The sequence below is a fragment of the Schistocerca gregaria genome, chromosome 2 (assembly GCF_023897955.1).
Source record: "Schistocerca gregaria isolate iqSchGreg1 chromosome 2, iqSchGreg1.2, whole genome shotgun sequence".
In the NCBI taxonomy this organism is placed as follows: Eukaryota; Metazoa; Arthropoda; class Insecta; order Orthoptera; family Acrididae; genus Schistocerca; species Schistocerca gregaria.
In genome coordinates, this window is record NC_064921.1 from 386,592,923 (window position 1) to 386,611,018 (window position 18,096).

General features: G+C 42.5%; 1 protein-coding gene across 7 annotated transcripts in view; it reads right to left on the reverse strand.

The window, feature by feature from the left end:
* The window catches only part of LOC126320879 (rho guanine nucleotide exchange factor 12), a 1,029,890-nt gene that overhangs the window by 660,158 nt on the left and 351,636 nt on the right, over positions 1–18,096 (reverse strand). For all 7 annotated transcript variants that reach the window (XM_049994132.1, XM_049994128.1, XM_049994129.1 and 4 more), the window contains one exon: positions 14,014–14,229. In XM_049994132.1, the coding sequence (XP_049850089.1) occupies positions 14,014–14,229 (216 nt within the window). The remainder of the gene's footprint in view (positions 1–14,013; positions 14,230–18,096) is intronic.

An 18,096-nucleotide genomic window follows, 5' to 3' on the forward strand; every position in this document is an offset into this window, starting at 1 on the left:
GGTCAGTAATTGTAACTAACACAGCATGTGTTTCGGATACGGGACGAAATTCTCCAGTACCACATTCCACATCGAATGCAGGAGCGTACTTGTACCCGCGCTGGTCACTACTCATACTGATGCTTATGATGGAGTTCAGTTCCGAATGGAAAGTAAGTTTATTGATTTAATAGCTGTATGTGTGTAACATCTCTACGAAATATGACAAATATTAGACTGGTGCTTCATGCTGTGGTGCTTTCCATTTCGGCCAGTGTAGAATGAAACTGCGAGCCTTGCTTCTGGAGGAGGAAGAAGAAGAAGAAGAAGAAGAAGAAGAAGAAGAAGAGCGCTAAACAGGGCTGGTCGTGAGCTCAGCTGGATTAACTCCACCTCGTTGTTTTTTGACGTGCAAAACCTATGCCGATAGCCGAATGCCATCTCTCCTTGAAATACATGCTACTCTACTGTTTTATCACGCCCACCTGCGAACAGCAAAACGGATCGACAGTAATACAACCGCAGCGCTACGAAGATTCTCTTTACTCGGAATTCAAATTTATAGAAACAGTAAATATTTCTCAGGCAACAGTAATTTCCTCATGGTTAGCACTTTAACGGATAGCTGCACTGAAAGAACTGCTGGCTAACAATGCTTTTAATTTTGCCGTCTGTACTTTATATACAAATGACTCAGATATGATGCCACGATTGTTGGAACAGATCCCACTGAACTTACGACAATACATTTTGTAACAACGGCAGGGATAACCCACTCACTCTGCACAGATAATTACCTACCTTCTCAACAGAACATTTGTAAATCGTTGTAGCGGTCGTTGGGGAGCCACAAAACGCCTGACGCTCACTCGAATTAACACTTCTGGACTTGCAGCGGCGGGGAAAGTTAAAATAAGATGTCTACAAGGAATCAACGGCAACTTCCAAAGGCATTAAATGTTGTATGACACGAGTCTACGCTGCTTAGAGTGCAAATGAACTTCGAAGTGCACTAGCTTGCTTTGTAGCAAGAATTAACGCCGAGGGTCAACGTTTAGAGCATTTGATACCCCATTCATTATAATAATTACGCGATTCGCAGCTGTGTTCTGTGTCTGCTCACATTTGGTACAGCACGGCAGACGTTTGTGGGACCTCCTCTCCTTACGCCGGGCCAATGGCTTGCATCGCTGTTGGAGTGTTGCTTCATCGGGTTCCATAAATTTTATGTCGTTGAAGTACTCTTCAAAGGCACTTTCCAATGACACAGAAAAAAGTATATCGTTCCATTAAAGGAATACAAAGTTTGCGATAAAATTCGGCGGCTGTAAACGTTAAAAATTACTTAGATACGTCAGAAAATTAGCCACTTTGTCCATAATTACCTAACGAAAATCACATCGATATAATTATTCGCTCCGGGTATATCTGGAGCAAGGTGCCTTATCCCGAACAAATTATTAAGAATTTATACAAAACTGCAGCAACTTGGCAAAATCACTCTTTCAGTTTTGAATGGGGCTAACGGCGACATCAGCTACAACTCATATGTAGAAAGACTTCAGCCTTCTCTGCACGACAGGCTGCGATGTTTACGTCTGTTAAATCGAAATGGCGTGAAGTTGGGTAATAGTGGCGGACGTCAGTCACTGAGTAACCTTGGTAATGGCAAGTGTTCGGTTGTGGAGAGGGGTCGGTGGTGGGAGAGGGGGAGGGAGGATGAGAGAGAAAGAGAGGTGGGGGGGGGGGGGGGGATGGCAGTACGCAGCCTGCAGCGCAGTAGCGGAGGAGGCACGAAGCTCCAGAACGAACGGGCCTGATTTGGTGAAACACGAAACAACGATTCTAGTTTTAATTAGCTCTACTTGAGAATCAGCTGGCACTATACAGACCGCTACACATTCATACTGATCTCGTATCGGAATGACACAATTTTTACCCAACAATTTATCATCACTACATGCGTGACAATGAAAGAAATATAAAATGAGAGAAATGCCATTTTCTCCCAGAATTTATTGCAGTAACAAACACATTGTGGGTATAGTTTCTACAGATGAAGTAAGCACTACAGTATCGGTTCTAATAGTGAGACAAAGTTCTTCGGTGCTGACTGCGAATGCCGGATACCCTAAGAAATTATCAAAAACTAGAAAACTAATAAATACGAGACACACTACTACTGCGTTAGCAATTGACATTTAAAAAAAACATGCAGTAAATACAGTATATATTATTTGACTCACCACTATCATTTGAGCAGGTTTCGCCTATTGTGAGAGCATTTTTGTAATCGGACACTGACTTCGGACGGAAATTACGTATATTTTGCACCATAGTCCGCTGAATCTATTACTCTTCCGCTTCTTAGAATCCAATCTTTCAACTAGCACGTGATATAATTTGTTGCGCTGTGATCATCATTTCGCTTCTCTCGACATTTTCAGTACCATGTGACTTTTCTGTTTGAATAAATAGATATACACTGTCGAATCACATGAATATGAAACCTGATCGATATGACGTTCCAGCTTGTATCTCGCGCCGTATGTTACATAGTGTGCACTGCCTACACAGCTGTATAACACGATTGAAAGGCTGTTCACATTTCAACTGGCCATGTAGTTCAAACGTACCAATGCGGTGAACGTGTAACGTGAGTGGAACTTCAGCGGTCTTGGCAACTATCCGAGCTCCAACTGAAAAAGGGAGATGAGATTCTAGATCGACTTCGGTAGAATGTGAAGGCGAACTGACATACTACAGAAAGACAGCTCCTTGTCAAAATTGACGAGATCTGATTCGTGCATACCGTAACAGTTTAACAAAAAAGCTGCTGCTTAATCTATTCCAATACAGATGGATGACGTCTGCATTCATGCCAATACAACAAATGCACCAGGGAAAAAATTATTTGAATGTTTGCTCGTGAGGATCGGAATTGAATTGGTGCTACTTAGTGATGGGCTCCTTTCCATCATCCTCACGTTCTCTGCTCATTCATGCAGAGGCAGACACTCTGCACAACAGGCAGAAAAGTTTCAAAACGAAAATACTACCACCACTTTTGCAAAAACACAGGGCACTTGGGATACCGTTCGGCTGTCGGGAAAGTTTTCGTCGCATTCTGTGGGACTATCAATCAACCTGGAAGGAACAATAGATCGATTTGGTTACGAATCCATCACTACACAGTACATTCATCCGACCGTGTTACTCTCTTTCCAATGTACAGTCACACGGAGTATCTTAGTGAATCTGTATTTCACTCGAAAATGTTTTACTAATAAATACAGGGTGGCGCAGAACTCATGCATGGGTTGCCATATCTCATTATTTTTGTTGTAATCTGTTAATTTGATATTTTTGTCTTTTAGGAAGGTGGAGAGACTGGGTCCTAAACAACGCACGAAACTGGTAAAACTTTGCATGCAGTCGGCACTTCAGTGTGCGCAACCGTCTTCATTAGACTACGATCCTCCGTCTTACAGCACGCTTTTGGTACCATTATTCAGTCTGTTTGAACTGGCCATCACGTTCACGAGACTTAACAGCCCCAAAATATTTTTCTTTGGGGCATCGCCAAAGGAAACATGCAACAATCAACAAATCAGCAACGATCGAGCAGCTCAGAAACAATATAGAGGCCGAGATTCTTGAGTTGCTTTTTCTTCGCAAAGTTGCGAACAGTGTGCTGTGAAGAACCGCTCTTTTTGAGATTGCGAATAGCGGTTCTTTAAAAGACATAATTTTTCACACATAGTGTTTACACATTACCCAAACACGTGCTTCCTATCGTAGACAGAAATAATTAAATGCATTTCTAAACAAAAAAGTTATACGCTAATCAAACCTGGGGGCGACTTCTACGCCGCCCTGTAGAATCAAGAATGTTAACCTGGACAGAGAATGTTCCACAGGAACGAACGTACCGTTGTGTGTGCCCTTAGGAAGCGTGAAAGGACCTCTATGTTCTCAATACATGTAAACGATTTTTGAGTTCGGATCAATAGCACTGTAAGATGGTTTGCTACAGACACAGTTGTGTACAAGAAAATGCTGCTGACGATCGTTAGACCGACAGAATAAAATTCAACTTGGTGTCATGAATGGCATCTCTCTTTAAATCTAGGTTAAATCAAGAAAATGCCTACAACATGGAGGAGGAACCGTATAGTATGCTATTACGAGATGAGATTAGTGGCGAACATCTTGAGTTCGTTAAATCATACAAGTATTTAGGGGTAATACTAATAAGCGATATCAAATAGGACGATTATGTGAAATCATCATTAGGGCAAGCGATCTGCGGACTTAGATTTACTCGAAAAATTCTGGGAAAATGTAAAGCATTTGTAAAGGAAATCGCACGCAAAACAACAGTGCGATCACTTCTACTTTTCCACTGTTTGGGGTGCTCAGCAAGTAGACGTGACACCAGAAATCGAACAAATGCACGCACGCGCTGGTACGATAGTAAGATGTCGGTTTAGTCCACACGAAAGTGTAACAGAAATGTTCGTCGAACTTACTCGGGAATTCCTGGAAGAGAGATGGAATAGTTCTCGAGAAAAGCTGTTGGTTAAATTTAGATAATCTGTATCCTACGAAGACTGCGCAACCATTATGTCGCCACCATCGTATACCTCGCGTAGAGGTGGTGAGATTAAGATGAGCGATTAGGGCGGGCACAGGGGAATAACGTGCTTATTTTTCCCCTTTGTTCAATACGCTAATACAATAAGAAAGAAAATCTATTAGATCAGCAACACCCTACCCAGCGGCTTGTTTATGTATGTGAATGTATATTATTATTCAACAAGGAAATCGTCCTACTCACAAAAATATCAAGATTTCGCGAACAGCTGGAAGAGGACAATCCGAATTTCAAATTACTCTACTTACCAGCCTTTCCAGGTCTTGGCGTTACTGAATCACCGTTGGTTCACAACGATCGTCGTGTCCATCTAGTGCCAGTCTCTCGACAGGCATCCATGAACAGGTACGATAAGCACCGCAGCCGATGTAACACTCCCTATGCACGAATACCTATAGCAGCAGTCATTTCCAACTCATCTGGTTAAAGTCGTGTACACTGCATACGGCAGTTATTGTGAATACTAACAAGTCGTCATAATAGTGAAACCCGAAAAAGGAGTAAATAAGTATAAGAACAAAAACATGGCACCCTTCGACGATTTGGACCGTTACCTCAGTATTAGGTGCGATTGCGTTGAACCCGCTACGCAGGAACAAACTGATATAGATATCTGACAGACAATTCCATTCGCTCCATTCATCAATCTAAGTTGAATACAGTCACAGATAGCGTCAATTCAATCCAATCCAATTCTCTTCCGGCGAACTTTATTACGGTTTCAATTACAGCTTACGAGTTTTTCTTCATTCGAGCTCAGGTTCCAAGTAGAGACTATATCTGAAATTTTTAAACACAAACCACTGGTCACGGAACTGCCCCAACAGCTCCTGCGCAGAAGTCTCATTACTCTCATAAAACTTGCAGATGTAAAATTGATCTATTATCAACTTCCACACAGAGCTTCAAACACATCAACAAACACATATTTAAACGCAAAGAAACAACACGAAAACACCGCACAATCTGCGAGCGATTGTATGATATCTGTCAGCTGATAGAGTACACTGACGTAGTGCGGAATCAGTAATACAGCGAGACGAGACGTCAGATGCAACTGCTACATCCAGCAGACGCACTCACACTGCCAAGTGGCTTTGGAGCGCAGACGCGACAGTGTGTGTATTCTGTAACCAGTTTCAGCAAGAAACAACCAAACGCTAATTAAATATTATCGCAAACAAGCAAACACTATCGGCTGGCCTTCCGCATGAAAAAGCGTCGCAGATGGCCCATAAATCAAGGCCCCCCCACACGGTAGAAGGCGAGCCCTCTGATCACGCCGCTATCACCTTACAGACAACTCGCCTCTCTCTCTCTCTCTCTCTCTCTCTCTCTCTCTCTCTCAGACACACACACACACACACAAACACACACAGTCACTGCGATCTTTATTCCACTTGGCGTATTTGCTTCCGCACGAGTTAATCTACTCCTACATCAGGCAAAGCAGTCTGTGAGCTTCCAACCTTGGCAACGGCACGACGGAAAAGAAGGCAAATTAAGTGTTAACTCCCCGTCGGCGACGTGTGTAGCAGTCACCGCTCTGCAGAAGACGAATGGCTTGCACTGGGCACGGCATCACATACGCTGCGCAGAAAAGTAATGGAGGAGCTTCTGGTGAATCTCCATGGACCGCGACCACACGAACCGCAATGTTCCCTAGCAACTAAAACAACCAATCGTGAAAGCTTTCACTGTAAAATGGAGGACTCTTCTGGTGACGGATGAGTTCAGCTTCAAAAGTGAGAATGAACGGTAGTTAAATTTCACGAGAAGATGAAACCCTTTATCAACCATGCGTCAACTGTCTCTGAAAGGCAAGCCTTCGGACGAGACGCTGTATTCGTATTATGATCTAGTGATCAGTGCGAAGACAAAAGTTGCTGCAGTTCTACACGCTGCTATACCGTGTCCAATCTTTTCCTCTCTCCATAACTGTTGTACTCTGCATACATTTAAACCTGCTTATTGTTGTCAACCCTTGGTCTCCCATACAATTCTTAACATCTCCCACCTTCCTCGGCGCACACACACACTACCTTTGATGCCTTAGCGTATGGCCTTTCTTCTATTACTTTCACCGTCTCCTTTCGTAATTTAATTCCATTCATACCATCAAACGTAATTCAATTGCATTCTATTACTTTTCTTTATACAATGTATCACAATGTAATCGGCAAATAAAGGTTTTATATCTTTTCGCTGGCCATTTAATCCACTTTCTAGACCTCTCTTTGGTTTTCGTCAGGGACTGTTCAGTATACGAGGTGGTCAGAAATAACCTGAAAATCTTGTAAGGATGTTGCAGGTTAGGTTGGACTGAGAAATGTTAGTAAAAAAATCGATAGGTTGCAGCGTTTCCGATTTAAATAGCATTGAAGTTAGGCAATCGGGCCGTCGCACGGGAAAATTCAAGCCGTCCGCCGGATAAAATTAGTGTCAGTTGTTTAAATACTGTACTGAAAGCGCATGAGATTGCTCAGCATTTCGCTCGGGTTCGACCTTTGCTACTGTCCCATGTCCAAATCTGGATCGCTCTCTTCTTCGGTTTTAGGAAACCAAACCTTTTCAGACTTTTCCTAACCGCCCGGTATAACTCGAATAATATGGTGCATTGGCTACAACCCTGCGTGATTCTCGCTACGGTCGCAGGTTCGAATCCTGCCTCGGGCATGGATGTGTGTGATGTCCTTAGGTTAGTTAGGTTTAAGTAGTTCTAAGTTCAAGGGGACTGATGACCACAGCAGTTAAGTCCCATAGTGCTCAGAGCCATTTGAACCATTTGCACCTGCCTGACTCCTTTGCAACTACTGCCTCTATTTCATGTCCTTAGATTCTTTGAACTACAGGGACTGGAGAAAAATGTGGAAACATCGAGAGAAGTACATGCATGAACATAAAAGCAGATGTTGTCCAAGCCTCCTGATTGCGCGCCTGCATTTTACTACGAACGGCACATCTGCAATGTCAAAAATGGTTCAAATGGCTCTGAGCACTATGGGACTTAACATCTATGGTCATCAGGCCCCTAGAACTTAGAACTACTTAAACCTAACTAACCTAAGGACATCACACAACACCCAGCCATCACGAGGCAGAGAAAAATCCCTGACCCCGCCGGGAATCGAACCAGGAAACCCGGGCGTGGGAAGCGAGAACGCTACAGCACGACCACGAGATGCGGGCTATCTGCAATGTCCGCAATCCGTTGCAAGCGTCAGTCATGATTAGAATAGCGTCCTGTGTAATTGTCAGTGAATTACGTCGGAGCCCACAATCAGTGGTGCGAACGCGAGCAAATTGTTGATGCTCGTATGGTGAGTGGTTCTGTAACCAAGATATCCGTAGTACCCGGTGTTTCAAAAGGCAACGTATCGACGATATACGAGACCGCAAACATGGAAAGGGGTACAATATCATCCGCTCGGACACAACGATAACGAAAGCGTATGTCGACTGATCGCAGCGGACGGTCACTGAACAGGATTTTGACGGAAAATAAGAAGACAGCTGCAACAGTCACTGTACAGCTGACTGTCGCGCTAGCGAACCGTTTCATCACCGGAAGGAAACACGAAAGGAGGTCCTTAAGCAAGGAATTCCACAGCAAACTGGAATTCTAAGGCCACTCGTCAGTGATGCAACGAAATCGTCGGCCTAAACCATAAAACCTAGACTATTGAGCAATGGAGAAAGTCATTTGGTCGGATGAGTCTTCTTGTAGACTGTTTCACATCCATCACAAGGTACAATGTTTGGTCTCCAGTGGTGATGATGTGTTCGAAGACGACAGGACTCCTGTTCACACAGCTCGCATTGTGCAGAACTGGTTTGGTGAGCAGTAGGGTGAATTGTCGCATCAGCCCTGCCCACTACAGTCACCACATCTCAATATTATAGAACCTTTGTGGTCTACTTTGGACAGAAGGGAACATAGTAACTACCTGCTTCCATCATCGTTACCTGGACTTGCCGCTATTTCTCAGGAAGAATGATATAAGACTTCCCTGAAAACCTTACAGGATCTGTATCTATCCATTTCGAGAAGAGTGTAAGCTGTTTTGCATGCCAATGGGCTTTCTACACCGTTGGAGACATGGTAATATTGAGCTGTTTCCGTATTTTTGTTCCCTCCCCTGTAAAGTCTGATTTCTATACAAGTTGTATACAACCTTTCGCCTCCCTTTCAAAAAATGGCTCTGAGCACTATGGGACTTAACAGCTGAGTTCATCAGTCCCTTTGAACTTGGAACTACTTAAACCTAACTAATCTAAGGACATCACACACATCCATGCCCGAGGAAGGATTCGAGCCTGCGACCGTAGTGCTCGCGCGGCTCCAGACGGAAGCACCTAGAACCGCTCGGTCACTCTGGCCGGCTTCGCTTCCTTTATTTTATCCCTGATTACTTTAGAATTTGGATGGGTTACGGGGCGGTACATCTAATGTAGACCCAACGACTTCCAGGGACTATTACGAGATACGTAATTCATATTTGTAGGCCAACTTTCGATTTTACAAAAATATTTTTATAAACATGTATGTATGGTCTTTGTAAATGCTGACCACCTAGCTTCTGCATTTGTTACGTGAGTTTTTCGGCTCCCAACTTTCCATCGTACTGATCTCCCTACGAACAATGGAAACTGTGTAACATACCATTCCTGACCAAGCATGTCGTCTTGTCCTAAAGTCTCGACAGGACACCCGGTTCCTGGTGTCATGGGAGGGAGGGAGGGAGGGAGGGAGGGGGTCGGAAACCTGTAACACTTTTAAGCAGTTTGTTGTCAGGGCCTACTACGTAGGTCTGAAGGCTATTGTAGTGAGTTTTCCATTATGGTAGGTGTTTACCAGCACTTGTTCGAAGTACCGATTGCAAAGCCCTGGCAGGAAACAATTCTTTGCAGAAGAGTGTTAGTAGCGGGAGATGGAAATAGGAAATGAAGAGGACTGAATTCTGTGCTGTAGGCTAATTGGGTGTACGGGTCGAATATTAAAACAAATTTCGTGCATCACCTTGGGGCTTGAAAAATCGGGAGTTAGCCAACAGCCCTTGTAGCTATAGGAAGTAAGCGCGGACATGGTCGGTGGGCGTAGTCCTCATACAAGATCGGGGAGCCAGTTGCTAGCTAGAGGTGATGTTCAATGTATAAGTGTGCATTTTTTTCCCTTTCAACTTTGAACTGTTGTTCTGTTTTGGCGCATGATAGAGATTACCGACCGAAGTCGCTAAGCACCAGCTGGAGGATATGTATGACCTGTTAAGCGATGTATACTTTCCAGTTCAGTTGTCGAATGTCGTAACCTTTTTTAAAGTAGTTCAATTGCTGCACAGCATTTCTTGGGAATATAGGGATATATGGGTAGTGACATTTTTAACCCTATCTCGCGGTTCAATTCGAGGTTGGTGAACCTGATTTACATTATCTTAATAGTGCAACAGAGCAGATGATTAAATCAGATCCGCCACTAAGTGTTTCTGAGTAAATCGGCGGAGCAAAACGTAGCGTAATTTGTCCCGCGCGGCGCATAACGATAAGATGGCGTGGATTCTCTCAGCGGCCGAGAGCGAGATTGCTTCGAGAAAGGAAGGAAAGAACGTTTCTCTCTCTCTCTCTCTCTCTCTCTCTCTCATATAAATGCAGTCTTTTTATGTACGTTTCTATGCCGATACAAAAGATGATAATTTCCTCTTACAAGACCAAAGCGCTCAGCCACTCACCGCGCTCTGGTGGACGCATATTTTTAAAAGGCACACAAATAAGGGCACGGACAGCGCAGCCCCGTCTCTCATATAGTACGTATTGAACGTTCTGGCGAGGCCTGCTTCTGCTCGCTGGTCTCCCCTTCCACTCCTTGCCTCTTTCAAAGAAGGTTTCAGCATGAAGAATCAGATTCAGTTCCTCTAGGCACGACGACCAATAGCACTACATACGAAACTGACACTTCCAATCCGTACATTTAAAACGTATTTAAACATCAACGGTAAATGCTTTGTTCGGAACTGTATTTATGTACTAGACTTGTGATAGGTCTCGCGTAAACCGAATTCCCAATATCACTCTGAATGCTACTGTACTAGCAATCACTCATCGCTCCTCTCACTTTGATTCTGTTGAATGAGAAGATAGGCTAGGAAAATAAACGAGATTACAATGATCACTAAGAGTCCGAAACAGAGGGCTTCGGTCTTAAACACTTTGGTGTAGACATTAGAAACCTGAAGTATCTACAGAACACAAAAGTGGCGTTTCAATGGTGTATATACGTGATTATTGCGTTCTTAGTCCACACATGTTTAGGTTACAGGACTCCTACAATCGTAAAACATGCAGAGCTTGGAGCTAGGTGTTAGCTATTAGTAGCTATTAGGAAATACGTTCTATTAATGAGACATGGTGCTTGACTGATGGGATGCCACTTACAGAGGCGGTTATCTAGACAAGCGGAAACAGAAAAGACTACGATTACGTATAACGGTGTTCGAAATCGTGTTATTTGCATATTTATTCACGAAATATACAGTAGGACATGGTCTTAATAGGTTTATCTTATCATTGCACAATCGACACGTGAATTTACCAAACATCATGTTGATCTTTGCCTGTGACATTACAGTGAAATGAAGAAAAAGAAACGTTTCACGTTTGAAAATTTGGCAAGAAATAGAGCTCACGAGGAGGACACGACAAGTGCCATCACCCAGTTTCCCAGGAACTTCGCTCCATAGAAGAGGAGTCGAAATAGAAGAAGAAAGAAGACGGTCCAAGTTTTCGATATGTCTTCTACTGCGCGATATTCTCACACGAAATAGTGGCTCAATGGTTAGCGTCGCGACTTCTTAATTTTGCGCCCCTGTTCGAACGCCTATTCTTCTTCTTTCGTTTCACCCTCTTTGGGGTACGCTGGATCAATCATTTCTTTGTGCGTTGTTCTTTTTTTAGGGCCCAGTATTTCTTCATTCATTCTGATCTTCTTCTCCTTTCTTCTTCCGAGATGAAGGGTTTGGACTTTTGTGTGGATTTGTCTTGGAACCTTATGTTTTCATCTTTAGTAATTAATTTTGCAGTTCAATCAATAAGTGAATTTTCTGAAATCTTTAATTCCACTAGGTCTTTCTCAGTTTCTTTAAACCAGTTTGGCTTCGTTTTTCGGTTACGGAATAAGTCAAAGATTTGTTTAGTTAATCAGTTGGAATTCATTCTGTGAAGATGACCATAAAAATTTATTCTCCTTTTTCGCATAGATTCTGAAAGTTTTTCAATTTTCGTGTAGAGTGTTTCATTTTTTATGTATATAATCTTATTGTCTTGAAATTTTGGCCCAATGATTTTTCTTAAAATTTTTCTTTCCTTTACCTCAAGTTTCTCCATTTGGCCTTTGAAATTCATGTTAAGTGTTTCTGCTGTATACAGTGCTTCTGGCTTAATCACTATCTTGTAATGTGTCATTTTGGACCCCCATGAAAGGGATTTTTTGTTGTATGTATTTTTTGTTAGTTGGAAGGCCAATTCAAGTTTATTTTTTCTGGATTCCATTGCTTTGCTTTCCCCAGCATTCCAACTAATCCATTCTCCGAGATATTTGAATTCTTTTACTATTTCAATCTTCTGTTCTTGAACGTTGAGGTATTTTCATGAGTGTTTGATGTTTGTCAATATCTTAGTTTTCTCAGAGGAGATGTGAAGACCAATTTTAGCTGCTTGTTTCTTTAGTTCAAGGATTTGCTCCCGTGCTTCTTCCATTGTTTCAGCAAACAGGGCCATATCATCTGCAAAAGCAATGCAATTTACTTTAAGGTTTTTCTTTTTGCAACCCAGTCTTATACCACTCTTAATATTTGTGTTCCATTCTCTGACTACTTTCTCAAGCGCACAATTGAATAGCAACGGCGAGAGCCCATCGCCCTGTCGCACTCCCGTTTTTATTTCAAAGGGTTCCGATAGATCGCCCATAAATTTAACTTTCGAAAATGTATTTGTAAGGGTCGCTTTTATAATATTAGTTGTTTTCTTACCCAAACCCATTTCTTCCAGGACTGACAACAGAGATTCTCTATCAATCGAATCATATGCTTTTTTGAAATCAATGAAGGTGATTACGTACGTCTTTGCCCTTGATTTTTGGTATGCCATAATGTTTTTGAGATTTAGTATTTGTTCCGAACATGATCTGCCCTTTCTAAAACCTCCCTGATATTCTCCGATTTGCAGATCCAATTGCGGCTCTGCCCTGTTCAAAAGGACTTTAGAAAGAACGCCTATTATTGTTTTTATTTATTTTATTTTTATTGTTTCCATTTATCTACCAATGGCTGTAGAAGATCAAAACACTAATCTTTCTTATCACATTCGAGGATACAACGGCGTTGTATTAATTGTAAAATTACAACTGGATTTAACAATAAGTATCATACATTCACTGTACAATATATGTATTTGTGTAGGGTATGATGAAGGGTTACGATCTTTTTAAATTCTCATGGTTTGATGCTTCCTTCTCGTATCAATTCTAATATTCATTCTTATATTTTACTGACTGTTTATGTTTCAGGAAAATTTGATGCATTCTCTTGGATGACACCGATCATAGAAACATTCGAAGCACTGATATTCGGAACACTAAGAGCATCGCGCGAAGGCGGGTTTGAACATCACCCGGGAAAGAAACGTTAACACTGCTGAAGATTTCGCGCGATGGTAATAATTTGGAGGAAAACCATACATAACGGATCACTCTTCCGAAAACTGGCGGTTGCACTTAATTATTAATCATGACACACTACAGGAATCCCAAAATTAATGATTTTTTAATTTTTCTAGTTAATTCATTTGATATACAATTAATAGACAAGTGAGGAAAACGTTGTATCATTCGTGTAGTAATGTTCTACATACATCGATATATATAAGTTAAAAACAACAATAAAACTAATAATCTGGTTTCGAAAACGGGACGCAAAATTAAGACTCCGTTTCACTAACCACTGAGCTTTTGTTTCTTCTGAGGATTTCGTGCGGTAAATACCTGAAAATACCTCGGAAACTTTGATCGTCTTTTTTTCAGAAACGGTCGAGCAGCCACAAGTAAGTCGAGACCGTGTTCGCTTATTCTGACGGCTCTTCCACTTAGCGAAGTTTCTGGGAAATCAGGTGATGGTACTTGCCGTTTTCTCGTAGTAAGTAACAGAAGTGCTTAACCATAGATGCATTTCTGACAACTCTGATAACTGATAAAAACAACAATGAATATGTCGTCACAACTGAAAATCTGTTTCAAACCGGGACTCGAACCAGGCCCTCACTTTCAATTGTTACGACGTGTTCATCACGCGATGTGATTTCAGGCACTCAGTCAGTGCACTGTGACTCACCGGGTGTCCGGGCGAGGAGCCGCCGGCGGAGAAGGCGGCGATCTGCGCCTCGAGCGTGCGCACGTGGTTCTCGGCCTTGCGCAGGTCGGCCACCAGCTTGGCGTCGTGCGCGCGCGCCAGCTCGCTGCGCAGCTTCTCCACGTACATCTGCTCCTGCTCCAGCATCAGCCGCAGCGTGTGCACGCGCTCGCTGTCCACCTCGCGCTGCTTCATCACCTGCCGGCACAACACGCACCACCACGTCACTCTCACTGGCAAGTCCCACTCTTTCCAAGCGCACATCTCGTAGTACAGTGTCCGCTTATCTCTGGATTTGACAAATTTATAAATTTACGAAAATTTCGTGACATCCCTCTTTGAAACAAACAGGTGTTTCAGACAGTGTTTTGCTCTGCACCTTACTGACAAGGGAACCTCCCCATCGCACTCCCCTCAGATTTAGTTATAAGTTGGCACAGTGCATAGGCCTTGAAAAACTGAACACAGATCAATCGAGAAAACAGGAAGAAGTTGTGTGGGACTATGAAAAAAATAAGCAAAATGTACAAACTGAGTAGTCCATGTTCCAGATAGGCAAAATCCAACTGTGCCAACTTATAACTAAATCTGAGGTGGGTGCGATGGGGAGGTGACATTGTGAATAATAAGGCACCACCGTTCGGATCACAGACGAGCCAATCGCGACCGGCCGACTGCCGTTTTATCCTTAGCCAATGGCGTCACTTGGATGCTGTACAGAAGGGCGTGGTGCCCCGCACCCCGGTCTTTCGGCCGTTGTCGACGTTGCACGTCTTATCCCGCTACTTGTCATTCCGGTATTCCTCAAGTGGCATCAAGAGGCTCATTGCACCCCATATTCCAGTCCTGCAACCAAGAAAAATACTTGGCAGCACCGGGAACTAAAACCACTTTCGCCGCATGGCAGTCAGACAAGCTGAGCACTCAGCACGAAATACACGAAAGAAGGTGGGTAAACGTTAAAAACGTTAACTCTGTAGAATTATGAACAAAGTTCTCTTCGTTATTGCAGAGACAGTCACACCAACGACTTATAATTTTTTGAACGTAATATTGTTTTTATATCGTTTAGTTGATGTATTTAAACCATCTGTGTACAAGTCTCGATGCAACATATGTACATAATTGGCTATGTTAAGGCGGAATTTCTGGTGGAAGAATCTTCAGGTAAGTCAGGTGTTCACAAGGGTGCCCATTTTCCTGAACGCACACGTCAGTGCATCTTCTAAACGACATGTGGACAAAACGTAAAGCTTCCTCGATGTCCTGTTTCAGTTTAAGTCATTTTCAGTTGCATTGCAGAACATATCTTTACACTGACGCATACAAGGGAGGTTGAATGCCCAAAGAAAGCAAAAAACAAACAAACCCAAAAACACAGATGACTTCAAGCGGGGCTTCGAGAAAGCTTGTTAGCCGACCGCTGTGATCGAGCGGTTCTAGGCGGTTCAGTCCGGAACCACGCGGCTACTTTGGTCGCAGGTTCGAATCCTGCCTCGGGCATGTATGTGTGTGATGTCCTTAGGTTAGTTAGGTTTACGTTGTTCTAAGCCTAGAGGACTGATGACCTCAGATGTTAAGTCCCATAGTGCTTAGAGCCATTTGAACAATTTTTTTGAGAAAGCTTGTTGTTCTGTGGCACCGGCAACTTTACATCTCGTCCGCAGTTAGTTTAGAAGGAGCATTGTCTATTTACGAAAATGGCACTTGTTAGAATACCTCAGTTAAACGTACATATTGCCACCAGACTATCCATCCGAACACAGTCAATTATGTACACTATGTATTACCCATCCCTAAAATTTGAACGTTTCTAGAAAACTGATTTATAAACAGTTGTCTAAATAAATCAGCTAGATGATATTAAAAAATTATAACTCCTCGCTGCAATTTTCAGTAAAATAAATCAATAAACTACGTTCCTCTCTCCGCAGAATTAGTAATCATCTTACGTTTACCTATCTAGATAAATATTCCTTCCACTTATTATTTTGTAAGTTACAGAGAAAAACACCTTGTCACAAACACCTTGTATGTTTCTTTGTATTCAGTTTAATATAAGTATTTTTAAATTATTTTCTAAAAATACACTAACGTAAGTTTGCCACGTAATGTGATTCGAAAACATCTGCCATTCAAACACTTCATTTATTCTACAGGTGTGGAGCATGTTCTCGCAGCTGGATAACGAAGTACTACAGGAGCCGAAAAATCTCAAAAGTAACGTGAATAACATGATATAATTGTTTTGGCTTGTGAATAATTGTTAGTTCAGCGCAAACATAGCGCGATCCACTAATCAAGTTTTTAAAAAGAAGAAACCTCTAGGAATGTACATAACGTAACAAGAGTAATGACAGTTTCTTGGGATAATGCAGTCATCCAGTATAAGGCATCTTCTGGATTTAAAGATCGAAATTCTGGTCTAAATCAATTTGTCCACATTCTCATTATGAGTTTGCGTATGGCCAAGAAACTTCTTTATTAACTCGGTATCGGACACATCTCTGATAATTTGTATTATAATATCCGGAATAACAGTTGCTACTCTGTGGATGTGTGTTTGAATATGTTCTGATCCAAGGCATTTAATATATTTGCACCAACTGTCTGATCCCCTGGCCCATTATCCATGTAAACGTTCAATATCTGTGGACATCGTGTATGATATTCTACAGTTTGGTGTATATAATGCAACTGTCACATATAAAAAACGCAATACTATTGTCACGTACTGTAGAAAACAGACGCTCATCGCTGCGTTGGTCAAAGGTAATAAGGAGGAACAGCAGTACTGAGAGGAAACACAAGGATGTGCCAAGGCAGGCTGAACAAAGGGCGAAAATTGCTAAAAGAGCGCTGACGAGAAGTTGAGCAGTGAGTTAAGAAATTCTTCCCACAGCTCAAGACTTCAGTAAGCTGTTACTGAAACGTCAAACACCGTTTCCTATAAATGCTCTTTTTTAAAATAATGTGAACATTTTGAAGAGAAATATTAGATACGAACGCCGTTTGTACAGCATATTAGTTTACATATGTTATCGTGCAAGTGGTATACGGGAGAAGATTCTTTAACACGGCAACTACACGCAAGTCCGGGTCCCCTTGAAGTGTGGCCGGCTGTCTTTCCTGTCGCCACAGATGTCGTCAGTTAACCTGGGGCAGCGAAGTTGTGCGCGCTACCTATCTATGAAAAGTGTTCACTTTGTTCTTTGAGCTGACGAATTATATTCCGTCTGCGTATCTCATTTTCTGGGACAAGCCCAACATTTGCCCTAACGACAGTGGAAAACGCCCCAATAGCCACACTCAGGCTACCCTACATCTACATGGATACACATTTAAGTGGCAGAGGGCTGCTGTACGAGACCGCTGCCCTGATTACATCCGGATCTGACTCACGTCCTGTCTCGCAAGACAGCGCGCGAAGCCTTAGCTTCTAAAAGCGGATGTCTCTCATGTGCTAGAAGCTACTGTCGTGAATTTATAGCCATACAGGCTGTTACTCGACCGCAATTGTTAAAATTTACGAGGGTTGGAACTTTAACAGTCGCAACAATTTATTTACAGCTCGTACAAAATAGATACGTATTTCAAAGTTTTACTGGCCTTCCAAGTAGTCACCAACATTGTGTATAACCCGTTGCCAGCGATGTGGATGTCGTAGGATACTCTTAGCAGTGCCAGTTGTTTTGAGAGTTCGAGCGGTGAGGTCCATTGTCCGACGAATTTCTAGCAGTTCTGAAGTGAATGCCGTGAAGTGTTTGTTTCAGTTTATAAATCGAGTTGAACTCAAGAGAGCTTAAATCAGGGGAGTGCAGTAGGTGGTATACCACTTAGCAGCCCCATCAGTCAAACAAGCCAGTAACAGCTTGCACTGTACGTGTTTGAGCATTGTCCTGCAAAATGATGGTCAGGTCCTGCAGAAAGTGTCATCACTTCTGTCTCTAAGCTGGTCGTAGGTTGTGTTCCATAAATGAACTGCATAAAGAAAGAATTGATGACGCTGACCATCATTTTGCAGGACAATGCTCAAGCACGTACAGTGCAAGCTGTTACTCATTT